Raw genomic sequence first — 17,661 nt, forward strand, 5'->3', positions numbered from 1 at the left:
TGAGCAGGTCCTTGAGCGCCGTCAGCGTGGAGTACTGCTCCTGCGATCCGTGCAGCCGCTCGCTCGTGCTCTGCCCACCGCGCACTGTGCTTCCACTGGTGCTGCTGCCAAAACTGGTGCGCGCGCCAGCACCAACACCGCCTGCTGTGAGTGCCGACGACGACGACGATGACGACGTGCCAATGGTCTGTGTTCCAAACGACGTCTCGCGGGCCGCTGCCAGCAGCTCCTTGTTCAGCCACCGGTGCATAAACTCCAGCTCCTGCTGCTGCGTCGTGCGGATGTAGCGCTGCACGTCCATGGGCCCGCACACGGCGAGCTTCACCACCACGCACACCAGGTTGTACAGTTTGGCAGCGTGGTTGCCTTCCAGCATGCGCATAAACTCCAGCAGGGGCATGGACTCGAGCCCAAACTGCTTCAGCATCGTCGTCGGCTGCTGCTCGCCGGCGGCGGCGGGGTACGTGAACGGCACCTCTACCGCAGTGCCGTGCAGCGAAAAGTCTGGCAATTGCAAAGGTTGAAGAAGGTTGGAAGGTTGGAGAGCGTCGAGAAAAGGGAAAGATGGGGGGGGGGGGAATCCACGTGTGTGTGTGTGTGTGTGTGTGTGTGTGTGTGTGTGTGTGTGTGTGTGTGTGTGTGTGTGTGTGTGTGTGTGGATGTGGTGATGTGTGTGTTTGAGGTCAGCTGCTGTTTGGACCAAAGCGCAAGTGACATGCAAAAGTGTTGATGGCAAGCACAGGAATAAGAATAACAAGAAAAAAAAAAAGAACAAGAACGAGAGCACAAGGGCAAAAGCAAGAACAGCGCCTTACGTGCGCGGTGGAGGGAGACTTCGTCACGGATGGAGAGGACGTCTGCAAGGAGGGAACAGTAGCGGCGCCCGTCGAGACTGCACGAGATGATTGCCTCATGCAGCCGCGTAATCACACGCGTCGACAGCACTGTACGTGTTGTTGTTGTTGTTGTTTGTTGAAGATGGGGTTGACGTCATGCACGTGAGAGCAGTGTGCAGGGGAGCACGATGACCCGAGCCGCCCGCGCAGCACATACACAACCCCACACGCACACAAAGGCAGGCACATGGCAAGACTTACATGCGTTACGGCGACAGGCGTGGACAAGCACTCTTGACAGGTGGTCTTGTTGGACTGAATGCAAACACAACACAACGTGTTTGAACACAGCAGTGAGTGAGATGTGGTATGGCAACAGCAATGGGCATACAGATACAGAAGTACAGACACAACACAACACACACACACACACACAATACAGATACAGACGTACAAACACAACACAACACAACACAACACTACACACACACACACACACTACACACACACAACACACAGACAGAAACATGTAACAGCGGCACGCACTTGTCTCCATGGTAATGATGTCCGCAAAGAGAAAGTCTGACGCAATGGTGACGTCAAAGAGCGGACGAGAGAGGCGAAGCGGCGGCGCATTCACAATGTTGAACTCTGCACACACACACACACATGTGATGACGTTGATGTAAGAGAGTAAGAACAGAGGCTATTGAAAGTTGCAACAATCCCAGCGAGCAAGAGGGTATGACAACATGAAGCATCCGCACCCAAGGTGCACCTCATCTTGAATCCCCCTCCCTCCACCCTTTGTCACACCCACACACCCACACACCCACACACCCACACACACGCACACGCACACGCACACGCACACCCACCCACGCACACGCACACACACCCACACCCACACACACCCCTCCCCAACCTGGCTTGAAGGACACGCCGGCCGGCAATGTTGCGTAAGAGGAGAGGTCGGACTTCAAGAAGACGGCGGTGAGGATGTCGTAGGCGCGAAGAAGGTCCATGCGCTGTGTCACCGTCAGCTTGCGGTCTGCACCGCCACTGCTGCTCGTCGCGCCCGCCGTCGCCCACAGCGTGTGCACCAGCGCGACATCCAGCTGCACAGACGCGCACAGGGCAACGTGCGCGGGGCTCACGTCCACAAAGTCGGCGAGCAGCGACAGGACCGGGGACATGTTGCTGGGGAAGTGCACGGCCTTGTCGCGGACGAGCGAGGTCAGCTGCAGCAGGAACGACGACAGGTGCGGCAGCCGCTGGAACGCCTGCGCTGGCGACGGTGTGATCGACGTCGATGATGACGACGACGACGGCGGCGCCGTGTTGCTGCCAAGCGCCGCACGCACGACATCAAACACGAGCTCGCGCACCTCCTGCTCCTCGCAGCCAATCACAAACATGGGCAGGATGTCTTCGCGCTCAACCAGATACGCCAGCACCATGTCCTGCACCTCCGGCCGCACCCGCATTAGGAACGTCAGCGAGTGCGTCAGGTTGGCCTCAATCTTGCGCGTCGACGCGTGCAGGTGCAGATAGATGTCGAAGAAGAAGTGCAGCACCAGCCGCAGCGTGCGTGCGCTCGTGCCACTGCTGTCAACGCTGCCACCAGCATCCACCAGGCTGCGCACTAGCGAGAACAGCTCCTTTGAGAAGGCCGCACGCTGGAAGTTGAACTTGAGGTTGTCTGCGCGCAGCTGGGACACAATGTCCCGCGATTCGCACACTTCCTCGCTGAAGTGCCGCTGCTTGATCAGCGAGCGCAATTGCCGCTCCATCCGCGCCAACCTCGCATCCTCCTCATCACCGCCATCAGCACCGCTGCCACGTGTGTCATTCGTGGTTGTCGCTGTTGCTGTGATGGCGGTGGTGGCGACAGAGGTGGTGCTCGTTGTGTCCATGGTGGCACCAGTCGCTGCTGTCGTTGTCGTTGGTGTCGTTCGCATCGACGACGACACGGATTCATCCCCGCACTCGGGCGAGACAGCCATGCCACCATCAACACCATCACCACCACCATCGTCGGCTTCCTGCTGCCGCTCCTGCGAGTCTGGTTGCTGCTGCTGCTGCTGCTGCCGTTTCTCCTGCTGCCGTTTGCGGCGTGTCTCCCTGAGCGCCTTCTGCACCAGCAGCAGCACAGACTCCTCCTCCGTCAGCTGTGCCAGCACGTCCTTTCGCTCATAAATGAGCAGGTAGGCGCTGTAGTTCTTCTGCGAATGCCCGTACGCCGTCACCACAAAGTCGTCGCCGCCAAAGAACTGGTCCTCCTTCAGCTCGGGCGTCACTTCCACATACGACACGGCGCTGTCGTTGAACTTGATCCACTTGCCAGCGGTGCCCTGCTCCAGCGTGTCCACCGTCTCGCGCACACGCGCGTACGCGTAGTAGTGGCCGGCACGCGCATTGCCCATGTGCACAACAACGCCGTGCAACTCATACAAACAGTTGCCGCTGTGCGGTGACGAGGCCGACGACGATGAGGGAGAGGATGAGGAGAGGGGCGGTGACGCCAGTGGCGCGCTGGACGCGGCAGAGGCACGCGAGGATGAACCATCACCATCAGTTTCACTGTCCGACACATCATCATCATCGTCATCGTCATCGTCATCATCCTCCATCTCGGTGGCAGAGGCACTGGTGTCTTCGCGCATGGCAGCGTCACTCGCAGACTGCTGCTGCTGCTGCTGCTGCTGTTGCTGGTTGTGTTGTTCATCGCCAGCATTCACAGCAGTCGCACCATTGTTCTCATGCGCACCATCCTCCACGTTTTGTTGCGTGTCCGCACCCTCTTGTCCATCCGCCTTGACCTGGTTCCTTGCGTCCTGCATCTCTTCCACCTTGTCCTCCGCTGCCTTCTTTTCCTCTGCTGCCTTGTTCTTGCGCAGCCTCTCCCTCTCCTCCCTCTGTCTTCGCTTCTCCTCCCTGCGTGCCTGCCGGCGTTCAGCGCGCCGCTGTCGCCGCCGCTCCTCCCGTTCCTGCTGCTTGGCCATCGCTTGCTCCTGCGCATCGCGCGCCGCAACACCGCCCGTCGTGTACGGGTACAAGTCAAGCTCGTCTGGGAAGACAAACTTGTCGTTGAACTTGACCGTCTCCTGCGCAGACCAGTCAAAGTCAAACCGCTTCAGGTGCACAATCAGCGTGCGCGGCAGCTGCTGCACGCACATGCGCTTGATGGCGGTCCCGCGGATGTCACAGCGCTCGCACCTGTAGTCCTCAATCGTCTCGCCACGAATCGTCTCTGCAAGCGCCTCCTCAAGCGTCACGTTGTTCTTCACAGCGACCGGCAGCAGCACAAACGGCTGCTCGCGCACGTACATGCACCCACACTCCTTCACGCGCTTCTGGTCGCTGAACACGCCCCCAATTGTCCACTCGAAGATGGGCGGGAGGTCGTGTGCGCGCAGGTGCGAGTCAACCTGGTCGGCAAAGTTCTGAATAAACTCCGCCACGTCCATCTGTTCGCGCGGGTTCACGGGCTCGCCGTAGAACAGAAACGTGTTCCAGAACGACTCGGGCCGGTAGGAGCGCTCCTGCGAGCCTGCCAAGTGCGCAAAGATGCGCTGAAACTCGTGGAAGAAGCTGTGCCCAACCGTGTCCAGGGTTGGGGGCTTGGGTGCCCCGTCCTCTTCTTCCACTTTGTCTCCCGCATCCTTTTCTTCCTGGCGTTTCTCGCCATGGTTGCCAGATTCTGGTGCGGGTGTCGTTGTTGCTGCCACAACTGTGTCTGCTGCAGTCGCTGTTGCCGTCGTGTCAGAGAGGAGTGCGGCTGCCCGCGTGCCTGGAAGCTGCTGCTGCTGCTGCTGCTGCTCTTGCTGTGCGCCCGCATCACCGCTGACCGTCTCATGCTGCTGCTGTTCCTGCTGCTGCTTCTTCTTCTTCAATTCCTGCGTGTATTCCTCCATGGCCTCCTTCAGGCGCTCCTGGCGGTATTTGGTTTCCAGCGCGTCGTCGATGCTCAGCACAAACTCCCGCACAATCGGCTGCATGAACAGCGACTGGAAGGTGCTGTTCATGTAGCACGTGGCCGATGCGTTTGCCAGGCCAACACCGCACGTGCGCGGCTCAATGTTCGGCTCCACCTTCCACTCCGTCGCGCCAATCTTCACGCCAGAGAGCACAAAGCGGTCCAGCCACTCCACCACCACCTCCTGACACGCGCCACTGCGCGAGCACAGGCGCGTCACAAACGAGGCGCACAGGTTGCGGGTGAAGTCAAGCTGGCACAGCGGCTGCTGCAGCGCTTCGCTGCTGCCCGTCACCTCCGCCATGGCCTGCGCAACCGCGGCAGGGAACAGGTAGAATTCAAGCAGAATGACGAGGAAAGAGCCCGTGTTGATGCTCTCCAGGTGCATGCGGGCCACCTGGCTCGCACCGCTTGCACCAGCACAGCTACTGCTGTCGTTGCTTCCGGCGCCTCCTACTGTCGCTGCTGCAGCTGTGCTCGGTGACAGGAGCGCTGTCTTGTGCTGTTGTGCACTGCCGGCGCCGCGCGCTGCTGGTGTCGGTGCTGCTGCCATGTGAGCTGTGCCGTTGGCCTTGGGTGTGTGTGCGGACGATGGCAGAGCGCCGTCGCTCGCGGCAGATCCCTGGCGGGAGAGGCCGTGCCCAAACGTGTTGATGGCGCCAGCAACCGCCTCCTCAGATGCAACGCGCGACACAGCGGCATCGCCGCCGCTGCTGCTGCTCCTTCCTGCAGGCGTGGCTGCACTGGAAGCGGTGGACGATGTGCCAGGCAGAACGCCTTCCTTCTCTCCCTTCTGCTGCAGTGACTGCTGCAGTTCTTGTGGATGGGGTGCAAAGGCATCGTCATCGTCCTGGTGCACGTACTGGTCTTGCCCATTCAGCTGCTGCTGCTGCTGCTGTTGCTGTGGGCGCAGGAAGGACAGCAGATCCACGTTTCTAAATGCCATCAGCTCGTGCATCACCTTCAGGTGGCCGTGAATGGCGCGCTGCTCGTGCTGGCTCGCTGCATTCTCCTCATACAAACCCGCGTGCGAGTACCGGTGCGACGCGAGGCGGAGACGCCGTGGCCTACGACCACCACTGTGGCGGGACGGCCGCCCTGTCGAGGTGGTGCTCATCATGGTGCACGCGGCCTCCCCCTTGTCACGACGACGTTGCTGACGACGACGATGGCGGCGGCGGCGGTGTCGCATGCTGCGCTTCAAGTCCTCCTCAGCCGCCTCTTCCTGCTGCTGCTGCCACGAGTACACGCTTGCCCGCTTCTCCTCGGCAAACTGGCGTGCTGCGGTATCCCCTGCCCTGTCCACGTCACCGTTGTCACCCTCCTCGTGTTCAGTGGAACTTGTCCCGCCAGCGGCATGCGTGCCATCGCTCGTGTTTGGATTGGGGTTCAGCGTTGCACTCCCCTGACGCACAGCCGTGGACATGGCGTCCAGCAGGTGTGCTTGCTTCGCCGCCTCGGCAGTGTCATCGTCACTGAACGGGTTGTTCCTTCCGTCACCATCACCACCGCTATCGTTGCCAGTGTTGTCAGTGTTGGTGTTGTTTGCCATGCCAGCGTCGTGCTTCTCTGGCGAGCAAGGCGAAGACGAAGAAGATGACGACGACAGCGACGACGATGAGGACGACCGCTGCGAGACGCGGCGTGACGGGCGATGCATCTCAGTTTCGTAGTGTGCCAGCGCCACCTTCCTAAACAACGCCATCTCCATTGTAGTCAGCGCGGGGGCGTCCGGCATGGAGGCGAGCACCTCCTTGTCCTGCAGCGTGAGCATGCTGTCCACGCTCGCCAGCGTGTTGAGCAGAAACGCCAGCACATCAAACACCTGGTCCAGGAAGAACACGCGCTGCGGCGGCTTTGGCAACTTTACGCACTCTGGGCTCCACAGCGGCAGGGAGCGGTCCAGGAACATGCGCACGAAGATGACCAGCAGCGACGTGCCGGCGTCCGGGCGGATGTTGTGGTCCCGGACAGTGCTGGTCGGCACGTGCGCCAATGACGCGCGCTTGCGACGCCGCTGCTGCTGCCGCTGCTGCAGACGCTGCTGGTTGGGAGTGTCGGCTGCTGCCTTGTTGGCCTGCTCCTGCTCCTGCTCCTCTTCGTCGTCCTGCATCTCCTGCGTTTGCACGCGAAGGACAGCCAGCGTCGTGTACTCGACAGTCACCTGCGCAATTTGGCACACGGTGCGGGCGGCAGCCAGGCGGCACAGCGGCGATGGGTCATAGAGGGTCCCCTGCACGAAGAACCTGTCCACGTCGCGAGGCGTGCCCAAGGAGTAGAGCAGCGACGGCCGCACGCACAGCACGAGCGCAACGGTGCGGTATGCCAAGGGCACCAAGCTGCCAGCACTCTCTGCCGAGAAGTGCATGCGCGATACAAACTGGCCGCACTGCTGCACCAGCAGCTGCAGCTCGTTGGAGTGCTTGACGGCGTTGTACGCGCGCTCCGTTGGCGACCGCGTGTACCCGTTGGTGAAGACGGCCTCGTCGAGCGAGTCCTCCACCAGCATCGTCTTCTCCCGAAGCAGGTCTTCAAGCTCGGGCAGCGTGCAGTCAAACGCGCAGGCGAGTGTGTGCAGGATGAGCAGCAACAGCTCCGTGCACAGCTGCTCTGCCGGCGGCGACAGCGGCGCCGGCTGCCAGGCCAGGGCGAGCAGGTGGCAAATCACGTCAAACCCGCCCACCTCCAGGAAGCGGTTGCGCAGGGCCTGCGTGGAGAGCATGGCGCCCTCTGTGCCGACAATGCCCGGGGTGATGGCGGCCCGCAGCGCAGCAACGCGGTAGGCAAGCAGGTGCTGGTCACGGTGGGCGTGCAGGAACAGCATCGGCAGCTTGCTGTTGCTGTCGTCCTCGCAGTCATCAGCGACCGCCTACGAGGTTGGGAAAAGGGGGGGGGGGGAGGGTTGTGTGTGTGCGCGCGCGAGTGTGCATGTGTGCGTGTGTGCGTGTGTGTGCGTGTGTGTGCGTGTGTGTGTGTGTGTGCGTGCGTGCGTGCGTGCGTGCGTGCGTGTGTGTGTGTGTGTGTGTGTGTGTGTGTGTGTGTGTGTGTGTGTGTGTGTGTGTGTGTGTGTGTGTGTGTGTGTGTGTGTGTGTGTGTGAATGGGGTAAGTGGCCACGCGAGGCAAGTAGGAAGCAAATGTGGGGTTGAACTGTGGGTCGGACGCTGGAATCGTGAGCAGCGTGAGCATAATGTTCGTTGTTGTTGTTGTTGTGTGTCGCACCTGTGCAAGGCTCTGCAAGAAGAAAGCGTTGGTCGGAAGCACTTGCAGCAGGCCATCGAGCGTCTCCTGTGCCTTCGTCGCTGCAGAGTACACGGCCTCGTCAAAATCACCCTGCACGACCCACTGCGCGTGCTGTTGAAGGAACAAAACCAAAGGAGGGGACAAGCAGCATTTGTGACAGTGTTTTAGGATGCGGGGTTGACGACAGCGTCTCGCTGGGGATGATCAAGTGCATGCGTGCCACACACGAGCACACTGACAAAGAAACAGGTAGACATCAAAACACACACATACACATACAAACACACACATATACAGACACACAGACGCACACACACGTACAAACACACACATGTACAGACACACAGACACACACACACGCACGCACACACAGACACACTTACACACATACACACACGCACGTGCCGCGCACCTTTGGCAGGGCGACGAGGAGGTACATGAGGACGTCCATAAAGTCGCGGTCACGGGAGGCGTACACGCTGACGAGCTTCAGCTCATCCTCAATGGAGACGTTGTTGGACAGCGGGCGCGTGAACCCCTGGCAGTCGTTGCCCGGCAGCTGCGAAACGTTCGACTGCGAATTGGGGTTGATCTAACGGGTTGGAGGTCGGGCGGGAATGGGAAAAAAAAGGAGGACAGGGCACACACGCGAGAGAGTGAGAGAGTGTGCGGGCGAAAAGTGTGTGCAAGAGCAAGGCGACCATGTGTGCAAGCAAAGGGAATGCAATGAATGCTAATTGTGTGCTGTCGTGCTTGTATCAGCTTGAGTTGTGTTGTTTGTTCGTGCACTCGTTCAGCCTGCACACCACCTCACCTTTGTCACGCGGACCTGCCGCGATCCGCCCGTCACGCCAATGTCGCACCACAACTTCGAGTCCTGCAGGCCAAGAATGTGGAGCGTGTGTGTGCGTGTGCGCATGAATGAGTGCGTGCGCATGTGTGTTTGCATGTGGAAACACAGCTGCATGGAAGCAAGCGAAACCCCTGTGACAGAACAAGGAACATACAAAAAAAACACACACACACACAAACACAAGAACAACAACAAAAACAAACGCACACACACATGCACACACATGCACATTCAGAGCACCGATCCGCACCTTTGCGAGGTTGACGATTCTGTCGTTGATGGTGAGGCGGACAGACGTGTACGGCCAGTTGAGCCAATGACTCACCTATGGTCGGTAGGGTCAGGGTGAATAAGGTCGCGGTTGGTGCGAGTGAGGTCGAGAATGTGAGATTGTGCAGCAGCGTTCTTGGCAATGGCACGGGGCAACGCCAGACGACAGGATGGCGAGCAGCACATATACACACATACACACTCATGCACACACACACTCATACAAGTACAAATACAAATACAAATACACAAACACGTATGTATACACACAGCCGCACCTGTCTGCGGAGGATGCAGACTGGCGCGGTGGTGTGTGTGCGCAGAGAAGCGGTGGTGCCGCCGTGCTTGATGTGGAACACAATCTGAGGCAGCGAGGATTGCAACGGTACAAACGGTGAGACGGTGACGACCACCATGGCCAACATAAGCGGAAGGCACGCGACACAGCACGGCGACAAGGTGCCACAATCCCTGCCGCCATCCCTGCCACCACAGGCAACACGCAAGATGTCACGCAAGATGCCACATGTGCTGGTCTCACCTCGTCGCCACGCGCAGCCACGCGGTGCGGGCGGACGAGACGGATGCTGCGAATCTGCGAATGATCATCATTCTGTCATCGTGGATACGGAGCAGGGGCATCGCATGAGATGACTCGTGACCACGTGCACGATCAGGTTGTGGGGGGGGGGGGGAGCGGACTGATAACCACGTACGAGCAAGCAAGCAAGCAAGCAAGCAAGCACACACACACACACGCAAGACACAAACAAACAAACAAACAAACAAACAAACAAACAAACAAACAAACAAACAAACAAACAAACAAACAAACAAACAAACAAACAAACAAACAAACATACTATGCACACAAACAAACAAACAAACAAACAAACAAAACTATGCACACACTTGGAGGAACTTCCTGAAGAGGAACGTGAGGCGCTCCAGCTGCTGCAAAACCATTGGCAATGACATGTCCGCAACAGACACTTCCTCAGAAATCTGCTCCGCCAAATCATCGGCTGTCGACGCAGCCGCAGCAGCAGCAGCGCTGTTCCGCTTGTTGCCGGACACACCCGTCGCAGTTGCTGCCGTGGAGGCAGACGCGGAGGCAGCGCCAATTGTGCCGGTGTTGGTGGCCATCGTCGTGCCGGCCGCACCTGCAGTGGTCGCACCGCCATCCGCGCTTGAGGCGCTATCCATGCGATTGCGATGGTGGCCATGATCACCAGCACCTCCTCCGTTGCCGTTGCCGCTATCGTCGTCGTGCTCCGTGGGCCAGTCTTGCAGAAACGGCTCCACCTCATCGTCATCAACGACATGCGTGGGCGCCGGTTGCCGGATAGGCGCAAACGTGCCTCGCGACAGTCCTGCCAGGTCACCGTGTGCATCCACGGGCGAAATGCCCCCACGACGCTTGCGCTGATGCTGGCGACGAGACAGGCCGGCCTCAAGGTCCACATCACCGTCACCACCAACATATTCGTCGTCGTCATCAATCACGTGCCCATCATCATCATTATCGTCATCATCATCGTCGTCATGCAAGGTGTGCGAAGACTTGGCGTGTTTCTTGGGGTGCGGACGGGTGTACCACGCACCGCTGTCACCACCACCATGACTGCTTGCAGCTGCACTGGAGGGTGTTGCTGCAGTTGCTGTTGTTGTTGCCGCCCCCGTGTTTGCTGCACTCGACACCCCCGAAGTCTCCACGACGAGCTCGTCGTCGTCTTCGTCCTCATCGTCGGCGTCCGCACCATCATCCATCGCCACGCTCGCCTGCCCGCGTGCACAGTCAGCCGTCATCTTGTCACTGGTCGCCGCACGCTCTCGCCGCTGTTGCTGCTGCTGGTGATGCTGTGGTTGCTGTTGTTGTTGTTGTGGCGCTTCAACAACGACAGCAACGTGGCCAACGTCCAGGTCCTCGACCGTCACAGACACGCGCGCCAGTCGCGGCTCGTTGCCTCCGCCATCGCCGTTGTTGCCGTTGTTTGCCGTCGTGGCAGAGCTGACGGTGTTTCCAGAGCGGGCGCCATCGATATCAACACCACTTGTATCAGCAGCGGCGTGCTGTTCAAGGCTGTGCTGGTCGCGTTGCAGCGCCGCTGGGGACGACGAGTGGCGGGCGTCTTCCTCAGCAGGCGCAGCTGCAGTGAAGGCCGTCAAACGAGCGAAGCAGTGTGAGCAGGAACAAGCGAATGCGTATTAGGGCAGCGCACGCGTCATGGCAAAGCAAGACAGTGCGTGGACACCGTCGACAGCACCAGCAAAGCCACACCTGCATCAAATTCCTTTCCCTGCCCCGCCCTCCCTCCCTCGCCTCATTCCTTTCCTCACAGCCCACACACCGCCCGAACACAGCCCACACCCAAATACATCGCCGCAACGCACCGAACGCGGGCACCATGTCCTCGATGCGCGTGCCCTCTGTAAAGGCGTCCAGGCGGCGAGCGAGCGACGCAATGCGCTGCCGCACAATCACAAACAGCAGGTGCGGCCCGCTGTCCGGCATGTTGGAGAAGATGGCGTCGTTGTACACGCGCTCGAGAACACCCAGCGCCTTCTCTGCGACACCAGCATCGCGCGTCTCAAGCGCTAATTAACGCGGGGAGGGGGAGGGAAACGTGTGTATGTGAGTGTGTGTGAGTGAGTAAGTGCGTGAGAGAGTGTGTGTGACAAGACGGGGACTCAAGGAAAGGGAAATGAAGAAAGGGAAATGAATGCGCAAGCGAGCATGCGTGTTGCATGTGGTTGGATGTGATCTCACCGATTGTCCAGATGCGGCTGAGGCCGAGGAGGTTGCTCTGCTCAACGCGCATCGACTCAAGCTTCTGCACACACGGACACACACATACATGCGAGATGAGTGGACTCATGGGTTGAGTTGGGAGAAAGCAATGTAAACAGGATACATGAGAACAAGTGCGGCAATTCGACATATCGTATGACCGCGCATACGAACACAAGTATGAACACGCACAAGAGCACAAGAGCACAAGAGCACAAGACAAGACAAGATAAGACAAGACAATGGGGCTGACCGATCCGTAGATGCGGTTGTGTTCGCCGTTGGTGCAGAGGAAGAGGGAGACGAGCGCATCGAAGATGTCTGGCGTGAAGCGCTCGACAGGCAACTGCAGCGCCTGGTTCAGGAACACGCTCTGCTGCGCACGTGGCTGCACCTGTGGATGGAAGGAAGGAAGGAGGGGTGCGTGTGTTGTGGGAAGCGTCTGATGCACGCTCCTGTGCAGTGCGGCACAAATGCACAGACACAAGTGCACAAGTCCAAAGAACAAGGCTACACACACACACACACACACGCACATACACGCACATACACGCATACACACACACACACACACACACACAAAAGTACGCTTGTGTCTGACCTCTGTCTCGACGTTTTCCTTGAGCCAGGCGCCGTAGATGTGCAAGTCAGCGCTGCACGACGGCTCGGCAATGAGAAACTTCCACAGGTGGCTGAAGGTGCTCGTGTTCAGCCACCGCTGCCCAGCCTGCTCAAAAACAAGGGTGGCAATGGCGATGGAAGGGGTGAATTCGGTGTGGCAGCGGCAAATGACAGGCCGTGGAAGGGGGGTTGGGGTGGGGTTACACAGAGAGAGAGAGAGAGAGAGAGAGAGAGAGAGAGAGAGAGAGAGAGAGAGAGAGAGAGAGAGAGAGAGAGAGAGAGAGAGAGAGAGAGAGAGAGAGAGAGAGAGAGAGAGAGAGAGAGAGAGAGAGAGAGAGAGAGAGAGAGAGAGAGAGAGAGAGAGAGAGAGAGAGAGAGAGAGAGAGAGAGAGAGAGAGAGAGAGAGAGAGAGAGAGAGAGAGAGAGAGAGAGAGAGAGAGAGAGACAGAGAGAGAGAGAGACAGAGAGACAGAGAGACAGAGAGAGAGAGACAGAGAGAGAGAGATAGACAGACAGAGAGAGAGAGATAGACAGACAGAGAGAGAGAGATAGACAGACAGAGAGACAGACAGAGAGACAGAGAGAGAGAGACAGAGAGACAGACAGAGAGACAGACAGAGAGACAGACAGAGAGACAGAGAGAGAGAGAGACAGAGAGAGAGATAGACAGACAGAGAGACAGACAGAGAGACAGACAGAGAGACAGACAGAGAGACAGACAGAGAGACAGACAGAGAGACAGACAGAGAGACAGAGAGAGAGACAGAGAGAGAGAGACAGACAGGGAGACAGACAGAGACAGAGAGTGTGTGTGTGAGGGGAGAGAGGGGGGGGAGAGACAGAGAGAGACAGAGACAGAGAATAGCTGAACACCCCAGCGTGCACGTCTGCACAACCGTGTACACAGCACGACAGCACACATAGAGTACGCGCTGCACGTGCCAACACATCAACATGCCAGGCAACTCGTCAACACACACCGCTTGACGCCAAGGCGGATATACTCATCCTCTTGTGGCGTGAACGCAACGCGTCGGCGGCGTAGCTGACGGCGTCCACGACCTCGGTCCTCTCGTTGCTGCTGCTGGTGTTGACGCCGGCGTCCCGTCGTGCCACCGAGGCCACGCGAGCCAGTGTTGCTTCTGTACATGCTTTTGTGGCGCTGCTGCGTGCTGAGGAATAGCCGTGGAACCTGCATCGGCATTTTGATGACGCTGTACTGCGAGGGCACCCTTCGTCCGCTGTGGTGGGCTGGTGGAGACGACGATAGCAGCGGCAGCGTTGGTGATTGTGGCGCGTCAGCAGCATGAGCGACAACACCTGGACATGGCGCCTGCGGTGAAGATACACATTGTGGCGCTGCTGGTGACGGTGTTGTCGGCGGCGTTGCTGGCGCCGCTGACTCGTCTCCGCTGGCCCCGCCGCAAACATCACTGCTGTTGGTGCCGCCGCTGGTACTGCTGGGGCTGCGCACGTGTTCCTGCGGTGGCGCTGGTGCCGGCGAGCCAGGATGCTGGGCTGCAGTGGCGACGCTTGTGTTGACGTTGGTGATATTTGCGCTGATCAATGCAGGTTTGACGGTGGTCGTTAAGACGCTGCTCCCCCGAGTGACCGCGGCGGTTGCGGGCTGCACCTGTCGCACGTGCTTCGCACGTGCATTGCTGCTTCCGTGGCTGCTGTCGCTATCGTCTTCCTCCTCTGCCGCCTCCTCCTCAGTTTCGGACGAATCGTGCAGTGGAAGGCGAGGACGAAGGCGGGGCGATGCACAGGGCTGATGGCGCGCGTGATGTTGTTGCCGAAGCTGCGGTTCTGGCTGGCGGCTGTGTGGAGAGAGCCAGAGCAGCCGATGTAGCTGTGCGTGTTGACCAACCCGGCTGTGCGGCCGGTGCAGTGGGTGCGAGCGTTCTTGCTGCTGTTGACGTTGAGGGTTGATGTGAAAAGGGGACTGGGCGGCGTGCATTGTTCTGGAAGCTGCCGGTGCCAGGACGCGCTGAGGAGGGTGCTGGCGAAAGGTTCGGCTCGTGGGGAAGAACATGGGCAAAGGGTGCCGCTGAGCGCGAGTTGCGGCCTCGCGGACTTCTTTGCTCTTGGCCCTCACGATGACGACCCAGCTCTGATGCCCGTCGGCCACACCTCCTGGCACAGCGTTGTCACTGCCGCTTGCCGACCGAACTGCCTGCATCACAATCTTGCACTCTGCCTCCGTCTTGGGTGACCATGCTTGCAGTGCCGCTTCCTGTGTTGTGGCACACACACACACATACACACACGTTTGTGTACAACACAGCAGCGATCCATGCAAGCATGAGTTTCTGGTGTGCACAACAACATCAGCCAGCAAGGTGGCTGCTTGTTCGTCAAGAACGTTGTCGCACACTCAATCATGCTGGTATATGCTGCGACATAGCAGGGACTCACAATCAACTGTGCTGCATCTGAGCTTGAGGCCACAATGTCCATCAGCTGCACAAACAAGCGTTGCTTCCCCAGTGCCACTGCCACATCGTCTGCAGTTCCCCACACACAAGAAGATAGGTGCTGCATGTGAGACTACGCACACTCGTGCTCTGTACACGTGGTGTGTGTGCTCTCGAAGTGTGTACTCTGTGCTCAACGGCCGGAGGGCACTTACGCTTGTGTAATGACAGACCGGCGAGGAACTGCAACGGCGCAGCTGTCGCGCTCGCTGCCAGGTTTGAGTGCCGCTTCAACCTGCCAGTGGCATGCATGCACGGGCCGTTGGGCCGTGTGAAAGCAGGCGAGCAGATGAAAACAAGAACAAGCATGCGCTGCGCTAGGGTTGCTGGGCGGCGTACGCCTGGCCCCAAAGACTCTTGCATGATATGAAATACGGTGACATGAATATGCAGCCCAAGGGGATGTGACTGCACACACACACACACATACACATACACACATGCACAAGCACACACACACGTACACACGCGCACACACACACACACACACAAGCACCGGCACACGCTCGCCAGTTGACCCAAACAAGTTCCTGCGTTGATGTGAAAACGCACAAGAGCTCGAGGAAGGCGAGCGTCTGCTCCACAATGTGTTTGCTTAACTGAGTCTGCACGTTGACTGCACAGGACAATGGAGCACAGAAGGAGTACAAATGTGTAAGTTGTGTGGGCAGCAGCCGAGCGACGTTATTGACTGCAATACACCAGGTGTAGCTTCGCCGCCGTTCAAGCAACGCAAAAGGCCTCAAAGAGAAGGAGGGTGGGGTACTCCGGATAATGAGACCTCGTATCACAAAGACAACCGCCTTCCAGACATGCACACATTGCTCCGTTCACTCACCCACCGTTGTTTTGTGTCACAGCGGCAGCAAGCCAACAACAGTCGAGACGTGTTTCCTCCTTCAGTTCTGTGCGCAGAAGCAAACCTTCCTCAAAGATGGCCTCCACCAGTGGCAACACCTGATCGTGCGCGCACCTTGTGAGCAGTTTCGGGCGAGCTGGAGCGAGACACTGTCATTGGTGGCGACGTGTGACCGCCCTGAAGAGCGAAGAAATGGCACACATGCATGTGAAGTGTACTGCATGTGAGGCATGCGTGCTGTTGTACAGGCATCCCCAACGACATTGTTCAACAACACCCAGCACCATGCGTCAGTACCCTCCCCCCCCCGCACACACACACACACACACACACACACACACACACACACACACACACACACACACACACACACACACACACACACACACCGTGTCTGGGAGAGGCTCGTGGATGGGTGTTAAGGAGCTGCCGTCCACGAGAAAGCCAACTGCGGCCTCCATTCGGTTGTGCGCTTTCACCAGCGCCGCGCGGGCGAGCCCGGCGTCAAACCCCATCATCGCCAACTCCTGCACCTTCTCTTCCTGCTGCTCGGATACATGATACAGGTGCGTGCGCACAAGACAATTACAGACACGGTCATGCGTGAGCGAACAGATGTATGTAAGGGTGTGTGTGTGTCAGCGTCCCGTGTTGGGGTTGGCAGTGACAGCTTCAAGACGACACAGCTAACACACATGAACTTTCACTGGATCGCCATGCACAGCACCAACCGTGGAATCTGTCATGGTTGCGGTGGCCGCAAGGCGTGTCGATTCAGAAACGCGGCCAGGGCAACACGTATGTGGAGCAGGACCAGCCCGCCGCCTCTTCAGGCGCTAACGTAAAACTTTGGCTTGCTGTTTACGGACAGAGCACACAGCTGCACGCCCTTTGCTTGTCCTGTCAACGAGCAGCATGGATGTGAACGAAACCACGGGTGAGCATCGGCGACGTGGAACATGAAGACACGTCACAAAGTGTGTGTGCGTGTGTGTGTGTGTGCGTGTGCGTGTGTGCGTGTGTGTGGTTGGCGGTGTCGACAGGCAAGGTAGTTGTGTCTGTTGGTGCGTGTGACTGAGGTCGGCAGAAGTGGATGCACGCAAGGTTGTTAACTGCAATTCGCGTTAGAGGATGTGTGTGGGTTGCACGCACAACGCCGTTAACACATGCGCGTGGCTGAGAACGCACGACACAGGAAGAAGCAAGCAGGTTGGTCGGTGGGCATCAACAGAAACAACTGCAGCTTTGTCCCTGAGTCACAGTCACAATCACCTTTGTGTCGTCTTGTTTTGGTTTGGGTGGCGACACTGTGTGTCTTGGGAATCACTCACGCACGTTCCGATGGCTCTGTGTCGCTGCTGAGCAAGCGCAGCGATGGGTGGGCCGGTGGCGGGACTGTGTGCTTCGCGATGAGCTTTCCGTCAAACCGAGAGTGTCGAGAAGACAGCCTGCGATGCGTGCCTCGCTTGCTTGCTTGCTTGGGTTCAGTCTTGTTCTTCTTCTCAAATGAGTGTCCACACTCTCCTCCTCTTGTTTGTGTTGTCTGTTGTCGGTTTTTCTTGGCTGGCTGGGTGTTGATGGCGTGTTCTTTTGTTCTTTGTAGACAGAAACATATTGCAAAATACACCCAATTTTCCACAGTGATGACACATCAGGCACTGCTGCACCCTGCTGTTCTTGCTGCTTGCACGGCAACACTCTAACACTCTTGTTGCTTGTCAAGAACTCACATCA

General features: G+C 58.4%; 1 protein-coding gene across 1 annotated transcript in view; it reads right to left on the reverse strand.

The window, feature by feature from the left end:
- PTSG_09002 (uncharacterized protein) overlaps positions 1-17,547 on the reverse strand; it is an 18,493-nt gene extending 946 nt beyond the window's left edge. The window contains exons 1-24 of the mRNA XM_004989743.1: positions 17,200-17,547; positions 16,659-16,827; positions 16,317-16,472; positions 16,026-16,104; positions 15,621-15,684; positions 15,242-15,303; positions 15,010-15,098; positions 13,580-14,827; positions 12,572-12,697; positions 12,224-12,364; positions 11,950-12,013; positions 11,574-11,777; positions 10,092-11,329; positions 9,721-9,792; positions 9,458-9,541; positions 9,160-9,234; positions 8,871-8,933; positions 8,469-8,648; positions 8,036-8,167; positions 1,762-7,684; positions 1,383-1,487; positions 1,098-1,151; positions 816-944; positions 1-504 (exon numbers count right to left, since the gene is read on the reverse strand). The exon at positions 1-504 is cut by the window's left edge and continues 946 nt beyond it. Of these exons, the coding sequence (XP_004989800.1) occupies positions 1-504; positions 816-944; positions 1,098-1,151; positions 1,383-1,487; positions 1,762-7,684; positions 8,036-8,167; positions 8,469-8,648; positions 8,871-8,933; positions 9,160-9,234; positions 9,458-9,541; positions 9,721-9,792; positions 10,092-11,329; positions 11,574-11,777; positions 11,950-12,013; positions 12,224-12,364; positions 12,572-12,697; positions 13,580-14,827; positions 15,010-15,098; positions 15,242-15,303; positions 15,621-15,684; positions 16,026-16,104; positions 16,317-16,472; positions 16,659-16,673 (10,807 nt within the window). The 5' untranslated portion in view covers positions 16,674-16,827; positions 17,200-17,547. The remainder of the gene's footprint in view (positions 505-815; positions 945-1,097; positions 1,152-1,382; positions 1,488-1,761; positions 7,685-8,035; positions 8,168-8,468; positions 8,649-8,870; positions 8,934-9,159; positions 9,235-9,457; positions 9,542-9,720; positions 9,793-10,091; positions 11,330-11,573; positions 11,778-11,949; positions 12,014-12,223; positions 12,365-12,571; positions 12,698-13,579; positions 14,828-15,009; positions 15,099-15,241; positions 15,304-15,620; positions 15,685-16,025; positions 16,105-16,316; positions 16,473-16,658; positions 16,828-17,199) is intronic.
- Positions 17,548-17,661: the final 114 nt, after the last annotated feature.

The sequence above is a fragment of the Salpingoeca rosetta genome (genome assembly GCF_000188695.1).
Source record: "Salpingoeca rosetta unplaced genomic scaffold supercont1.27, whole genome shotgun sequence".
NCBI lineage: Eukaryota > Choanoflagellata > Craspedida > Salpingoecidae > Salpingoeca > Salpingoeca rosetta.